The 8,249-nt window shown below is 37.5% G+C and overlaps 2 protein-coding genes across 2 annotated transcripts; both read left to right on the forward strand.

The window, feature by feature from the left end:
• Positions 1–345: 345 nt before the first annotated feature.
• Positions 346–684, forward strand: LOC148192544 (uncharacterized). Its single transcript, XM_088099226.1, has one exon. It carries the CDS (start codon positions 346–348, stop codon positions 682–684), a length of 339 nt encoding a protein of 112 aa, XP_087955352.1.
• A 39-nt stretch (positions 685–723) lies between these two features.
• On the forward strand, positions 724–3,620 carry LOC124849187 (uncharacterized). The gene is made up of 6 exons (XM_047327076.2): positions 724–1,239; positions 1,339–1,429; positions 1,658–2,133; positions 2,266–2,389; positions 2,993–3,059; positions 3,143–3,620. The coding sequence occupies exons 1-6, from the start codon at positions 724–726 to the stop codon at positions 3,618–3,620; spliced, it is 1,752 nt and encodes a 583-aa protein (XP_047183032.2).
• The last annotated feature ends 4,629 nt before the right edge of the window (positions 3,621–8,249 follow it).

The raw sequence follows: 8,249 nt of genomic DNA on the forward strand, positions 1-8,249 counted from the left end.
AGAGAAAATTTTAGAGAAACCCCTTCCTTATCCAAAGATTTATTCAAGGAAGGAGAAAGAAAAACAATTCGAGCATTTCATGGAAATATTTAAGAAGTTAGAAATCACCATACCTTTCTCTAAAGCATTGGAATAAATGCCTTCGTATGCAAAGTTTTTGAAGGAGCTCCTCACAAAGAAAAGAAAATACATTGAAAAGGAGACCATTGAAGTGCAAGGAAACTGTAGTGCAATCATACAGAAATTATTACCTCCCAAGTTTAAAGATCCAGGAAGCTTCACCATTCCTTGTACCATAGGACAATTAGCAGTTTGAAGAGCATTAATTGATTTGGGAGCAACTTAATGTCGCTCTCTATGTTTAAGAAGATTGAGGGTTTAGAACTCAAGCCTACTAGAATGACACTCCAATTGACGGACAGGTCTCTTAAATACCCTTGTGGGGTGGTTGAAGATATGCTTGTGAAAGTGGAAAAATTTGTATTTCCGGTAGATTTTGTTATAATGGAGATGGAGGAGTATGGAGATGTGCCTCTCATTCTTGGGAGACTGTTTATGAAGACTGTAAGAGTCTTAATTGATGTGGAGAATGGCAAGCTTAAAGTAAGAGTGCAAGATGAAGAAGTAAATTTTGATATGTTTGAAGCTATGTCACATCCTAAGGATGATAAAGCATGTTTCTAATTTGACATGCTTGATGAAGTTTATATGGTGCAAGAGAAGATGGTACGTTATTCTTCTCCTTTAGAGAATATTCTCATTTATGCATGTGAAGATTTGAATGAAGAGGAACAAGAACTGATCAATGAGTGTTTGACTGACTTGGAGGTGTTAAAAGAACTCCCATTGCATGAGGCGAATTTTGAGAAGATTGATACCAAGGAAGAGGTCAAGGAAAAGAAACTGGAGTTGAAAATATTACCACCACATTTAAAGTATGTTTTCTTAGAAGAAGGTGGAAAGAAACCGGTCATCATTAGTAATTCTTTATCTTCCATAGAAGAAGAAAAGTTGGTAGAAGTATTGAAAGCCAACAAAAGAGCTATTGTATGGTCAATTTCAGATCTTAAAGGTATAAGCCCAACTTATTGCATGCACAAAATATTTATGGAGGATGATTATAGACCAATTGCTCAACGACAAAGAAGACTAAATCCTGTGATGAAGGAGGAGGTAAGAAAAGAAGTTCTGAAGCTTCTGGAGGCTGGTATTATATATCCTATTTCTGACAGTGCATGGGTAAGTCCAGTACAGGTAGTGCCAAAGAAAGGAGGAATGACAGTAATTTATAATGAGAAAAATTAGCTTATTCCTACTAGGACAATTACTGGGTGGCAGATGTGCATTGATTATAAAAAGCTAAATAAGGCCACAAGGAAGGATAATTTTCCTCTTCCTTTTATGGATCAGATTTTGGAAAGATTGACAGGTCAGGCTTTTTATTGTTTTTTGGATGGATATTCTGGGTACAATCAAATTGTGGTAGATCCAAAGGACCAGGAGAAGACGATATTTACATGTCCATTTGGTATATTTGCTTACAGAAAAATGCCATTCGTATTATGTAATGCTCCGGCTACATTATAGAGGTGTATGTAGGAAATCTTTACAGATCTCATAGAAAACTTCATTAAAGTCTTCATGGATGATTTTTTAGTGTTTGGTGATTCTTTTCATGTGTGCTTGGCTAACCTAGATATTGTGCTTAAGAGATGCGTCCAAACAAACCTTGTGCTTAATTGGGAAAAATGTCATTTTATGGTAACTGAAGGAATTGTTTTGGGTCATAAGATTTCTTCCAGGGGAATTGAAGTTGATAAAGCCAAAGTGGAGGTCATTGAGAAACTTCCACCACCAATGAATGTGAAAGGAATTAGAAGCTTTTTGGGCCATGCTATGTTTTATCGAAGATTCATTAAAGATTTTTCGAAGATTGCCAAACCCTTAAGCAATCTCCATGTCAAAGATGTGGCTTTTGTAATGGATGATGAGTGCATGAAAGCTTTTGAGATTCTGAAGAAGATGCTTGTTTCTGCGCCAATTGTAGCTCCAGATTGGAATCAAGACTTTGAGTTAATGTGTGATGCTAGTGATTATGCTATAGGTGTTGTAGTTGGTCAGCGAAGGGAGAAGGTTTTTCACACCATCTATTATGCAAGCAAAGTCTTGAATGAAGCTCAGTTGAATTATGCCACTACAGAGAAGGAATTCCTTACTATAGTATATGCTTTGGAAAAATTTTGACCTTATCTCATTGGGTCTAAGGTGATTATCTACACAGATCATGCAGCTATAAAGTATTTGCTAACTAAGCCCGACTCTAAACCACGTTTGATTAGATGGGTACTTTTACTGTTAGAGTTTGATGTGGAAATCCGTGACAAGACAGGTAGTGAGAATGTGATTGTTGTTCATCTATCTCGGTTAGTAAGTTGTCAAGTCACAAGCAAGGAAAAAGAGATTTTGGAGTCTTTCTTAGATGAAACACTTTTGTATATTCAACAAAGGCCATGGTTTGCTAATATGACTAATTTTTTAAAGTTGTAGGAGTAATCCTAGAAGATTTTTATTTGCAACAAAAGAAAAAGTTTTTGCATGATGCAAAACAATTTATCTGGGATTATCCATTTTTATTCAAGATTGGAGCAGACAACTTGTTGAGACGTTGTGTTACTAATGAAGAAGCAGAAGGAATTCTTTGGCATTGTCATGATTCACCTTATGGAGGACATTTTAATGGAGAAAGAACAGCTACACAGATTCTCTATTCAGAATTTTATTGGCCTACTTTGTTTAAAGATGCTCATAATCATGCTAGAAATTGTGATAAATGTCAGAGAACTGGAAGCATCTCTAGAAGACATGAAATGCCATTACAAGGTATCTTGGAGGTTGAAGTTTTTTTTATTGCTGGGGGTAGAATCCATGGCGTGTCCCAAGAATGATGCTAGCACTGTTATTAAATTTTTGAAAAGACAAATTTTTTTTCTAGGTTTGGAACTCCCAGGATACTCATTAGTGATGGAGGATCTCATTTTTGCAACTTTCAGCTTGCAAAGGTACTCAAGCACCATGGCGTGAAACATAAGGTGGTTGCATCTTATCATTGATAGACAAATGGATAAGCAGAGGTGTCTAACAGGGAAATAAAGAGGATTCTGGAGAAAATAGTTGCTTCATCAAGGAAGGATTGGTCTCAAAAGCTAGATGATGCTCTTTGGGCATACAGAACGACAATGAAGACAACTATAGGGCTATCTCCTTTTCAGTCAGTCTATGGAAAAGGATGTCATCTACCAGTGGAGATGGAACATCGAGCTTTGTGGGCTTTGAAGTTCTTAAATTTTGATACTAATGATAGGAGAAGAAAGCGAATTCTTGAGCTTGAAGAGATGCGGTTGCATGCTTATGATTCCTCTAGGTATTACAAAGAAAAGGTAAGATTTTATCATGACAGGAAGCTGGTAAAGAAGGTTTTTCATCTAGGACAGCGGGTGTTATTGTTCAACTCATGCTTAAAGCTTTTTCCTGGGAAGTTGAAGTCTAAGTGGTCTGGTCCTTTTATAGTTAAGAATGTTCATCCACATGGAGAAATTAAGTTGACAAATCCAGCTGCTTAAGATCCACAAAGAAGTTGGGTGGTGAATGGGCAACGTCCCAAGCATTATTTGGGTGGTGAGGTTGAAAGCCTTTCCACATTCATGGAGTTGGTTGATCTTTGAGCTTATTGGATCAGGCTCGTGACGTGAAAGAAGCGCTAACTGGGAGGCAACCCAGCTTTCTAAACTTATTTCTTTTGTTTATGCAATTTTGCTTCTGTTATTAGTATAGGATTTGATGTACTTTGCTTAAAACTTAATCTGTGATGCAATGGTTTGATGATGATATGATGTTTGTGATGAGTATTGCTTTATGATGTTGGTTATATTGATTGATGTTGAGATGATGCATTATGCTAATATACATGTTGTTCCTCACAATATTGTGAAACAGATGCATGAGGTAAACTTGTGATTGTGATATTGAGCAGGAATGTTTATCTAAATGTTGGAACTTGAATTAGCCTGTGTGAGGATTGAACTCCAGAGTTTTGTGAATGATTGCTATTACTTTGAAAACACGAATGAGCTTGCCCAGGTTTCTATGATTGAATCACGTGCTTGCTTGTGTCATATGATAACAGTTGAAAATACCATTATCTGTGATGTAATTTTGATATTAAATGCACCCTTTTATGCTTAGAAACTTGCTTGAAATCATGATTTTTTGTTAAGTTGTGCTAATATAAGAGTTGAGGTTGAACTTAATGATTTTATGACTAAATTCTCTTATTTTAGTAGGTTAATGAAGTGATTTAGAAGAGGAGTCAAAGTATGAAGGAGTCAGAACTCAAGGAGCAAGCAGAACTGCAAAAAAAGAGGAAAAAACGCAGTGCTGAAAAAATTCGCGAGGCTTGGGCGCTGATGGACAAATTTGTAAGCACCAAAATATGATGTCACAAACTTGTTTCACAATCGGCAAGTATGACCGAATCGTTCAAGTAATAAACTTGGTAAGACCAAGTATCGTTCTTCCCAAAGGACTCACGGCCTAGTTTAGTTATGTGATTTGTTGATTAGCTAGGACTTACAAACAAAATAATTGGATTTTACTATGCAAGACAGAAAATAAACATGTATGCATGAAGTTTGATCAATGGCAAAGACAAAAGATAAACACTTTCAATGGAATATATGAATGAATATGTTGTTTGGGGTCAATTTCATCTCATCCACTCTCATACATTTTAGGAATTCAACATTCAAATCATCATTGTTAATGCCACTCTCTAAAGTACCATTCTAGATGGCTTCTCCCTAATCAAATAGTTCATACAATTCCTAGCATTCCTAATGATTAGTTCATAAACGCAGGAGCTTAACGACAACCAATATAATATTGGGAGAAATTCCCCGGATCTAGACTTCCCCGTACGTGCCCGTATCGACAAAATCAATAATCATGCATTAGAATGAGTTAAACAATGCAAGCATTAAACAAAGAGGAAAAACCCTAACCAATGATAAAAGAAAGCATATGTCTTAATTCAAAGATGCAAGCATAAATTCCATATATGAGAGCTTCAAGAGATTACATTGATTCCCCAACAAACATACAAGGTTTAGTTCACCATATTCATGGTGAACCTAGATGAATTACAATGAAAGTATGAAAGAATAAACCCAATAAAGGTGAAGAGGTAGCCTGAGCATCCAAGATCCTCCTTCAAAGGGGTGGAAGAGAGAGTGTTTGCCTCGTTTCTGCCAAAGATACTAACTCTAGGACGTGCAAGTCCTTATATACTAATTTAGAATTACAAAAGATTACAAAAGCCCAAGTCCATAAAAGTGCCGCTCAGCGGTAACTGCGCTTCACTTTTCTTCCCCTCAGCGGCCAGTTTGCCCCTCAGCGGACCTCCCGTGACCTCCTGAGTGCCGCTCAGCGGTAAATTGCCGCTGAGCGGTGCCTTCGGCTTCTCCTTTTGCACTTTTTCTTGTCTTTTCTAATGTCATCTCTCTCATTTTTCACTTCTTTCACCAAATTCACCTCAAAACCTGCACAAAAACACTTAAATCAAGCATAAACCTGTCCAGCTCTCTTATTTATGAAAATATGGATAAAAGGCATGATTTCAAGCTAGTTTCTAAGTCTAAAGGTTGCTTTTAGTATCAATTTTAAGCATGAAAATAACAGTTTTTCAACTGTTATCACAACCCCAAACTTAGAACTTTGCTTGTCCTCAAGCAAACAAAATGTAACTCCATCTCCAACCAATTCATATGATGGTTCACTCATTCAAAATCCTTTTTTCAAGATAAGTAACAACTTCACTCAAACTTATGACCAAGAGTTAAATTAAGATGTGCACATGCTTTAGTGTTTCACAAAGTCATTTAAATTCCAACAAATGCTATTTTTCATGAATGATCAATTAATTAAGCATGGATGTTCATGTACTTATGTAATATTTCCTCACTAGGTAAAGTGTTTCACTCAACACACAAGTGTATAAGAGGTAAAGTGTTTCACTCATTCACTCTACTATCACAATGTCACATGAATCAACTTTGCCTTTCATTTTACCACAATCAAAAACATTCACAAGCATGCATCATCACAAGGACTTTTCAATGGCTTATAATGTGGCTGGGCTAACAAGAAAATTGGTTTTTCTGGATCACAAAATCCTTGAGTTAAGAGAATCATAACAACACAATTTTTCTTATTCTTCCCAACTTTCTTTTGCCTTTGCATTTGCATTTGCATTGAGCTTTGCTTCTTTTTCTTTTCTTTTCTTTTCTTTTTTTTTTCTTTGCATATTCTTACTTTTTTAGCTCTTAGCTCAATGCTTTTCCTTTTTCATGTTTCCCCAACAACCCCAAACTTGAACATTTAACAATACCACATAAGATCTTCTACTTAACTCAAGGTAAAGATTTTTCAATCAAAGGGTTCAGTGTATATTCAAGGCTAAGGGTTCAAAGGATAGAACACAAAGTGTTCTCTTTTAATGGGCTAACTTTATGTATTTGGCCAATAAAAAGGGTTTCAAAAACACGGCCTTTGATCATATGATGCAAAACAAGCAATTGATTCAATCATAGAAAACCTGGGCAAAGTCATTCATGTTTCCAAAGTAATAGCATTTAACAATAACAACTTTGGAGCTCAAAACCTCACATATAAGCTCATTCACATTTGACATACACATCCTGCTTAATTTCACAATCACAATCATTATATCATGCATTTGTTCACAAAGCTTGTGAATCACCTGTATAAGCATTTAATGTGCACAACATCTCAACATCAATCAGTCAATAAGCATCATCAAGCATTACTCATCAAACAATCACAGTTAATAGCAAACCATCATAACAAACCAGGTGTTCAATAGAGTACATCAAACCCTAATCTAAAAACAAAAACAAATAAGTTCAGAAAACTTAAACCACAAAAGCATAATCATATGATAGCATTCATCAGTAAATGTTATCTCAGCTCCTCATCAGTCCGAGCTGTCCTCTGTATCTTCCTCTTCCTCTTCATCATCATCATCATCAAATGCATCCTCCTCCTCAGCTTCATCTTCTTCCATATCTCTTGCTGAAGCTTCAGCTGCTCCAGCTCCTCCATGTACTGGTTCTTCTGGCCAAGCTACCACATTATGGAATTCATCCATAGTCCACCTGTGGGCTGGAGGTGTATCATACATCCCCACTATCATCTCAGCAGTGGCCACCTGCCCTCTGTGGATGGACTGCAACTGAGCACCTATAAGAGACATATACATGTCCCTCATCTGGAATGGTTCTGCTTCATGTGTATCAGCAGATGTCTGGCCCTGTGCTGGTCCTCTCTCTCTACGAGCTCGGCGTGGTGGAACTGGCTGAGCTACATCCTCACCTCCACAGTACTGTCTGTAATAGGCCTCATCAATAGCTTTTCTTGGCCTCTCAAATGGTGGAGCAGAAGTGTCCACCCCAGCTAGCTTGCAAAGGTGAGTGATCAAAGAAGGATGTCCTAGTGGTGCTTTGTTGTTTGAGGTGTTAGCACACACACTAATCTCATCAGCTATCACCTGCCCAATATTAACATTCAAATTTCTGATAGCACAGTAGATGAATAGTGCCCTGCTGAGAGTGATATCTGACACATGTGAACACGGCTGAATGTTGGCATGAGAAAATGCCATCCAATACTTTGCAAGAGGAGTCAAATCTGTCCTCCTAATGTTAACCACTGCGCCAGATCTATTCCTTTGGAAGTGTCCTCCAGGTATACACAACACTCTCTCCACATCCTCAAAATCAGCACCTTCCTCCATGCTAAGAGCAAACTGACATTGCTCACCAGCCCACACAGTATCCAGGAAGTTGTTGATAGAATCAGGATCAAACCTGATAGCATGGCCTCTGACATAGCCCAAATAATTCTCAGCTGGATGATCACCAATCTTCTTTGCATTGGTGTAGAATTCCTTGACCACAGCTATGTTGGCAGGTGCTGGATAAGTGGCTAGCTTTCCCCAATCATTCCCTAACACTTGCTCTCCAAATTGAGGAGCAAAGTTAGGTATCATTCCAACTTTTCTCTCCATTAGAAGTCTCCTGTCCTGAACCACCCTGAAGTGTTTCTCATGTTTCCTAGAGAGGAACCTGCTAGAGTGGGGTTGCTCTGATTCCTTTTCCTTCCTCTTGGTTGCCATG

The sequence above is a fragment of the Vigna umbellata genome, chromosome 9 (genome assembly GCF_029865625.1).
Source record: "Vigna umbellata cultivar VRB3 chromosome 9, Vumbellata_1.0, whole genome shotgun sequence".
Classification (NCBI taxonomy): domain Eukaryota; kingdom Viridiplantae; phylum Streptophyta; class Magnoliopsida; order Fabales; family Fabaceae; genus Vigna; species Vigna umbellata.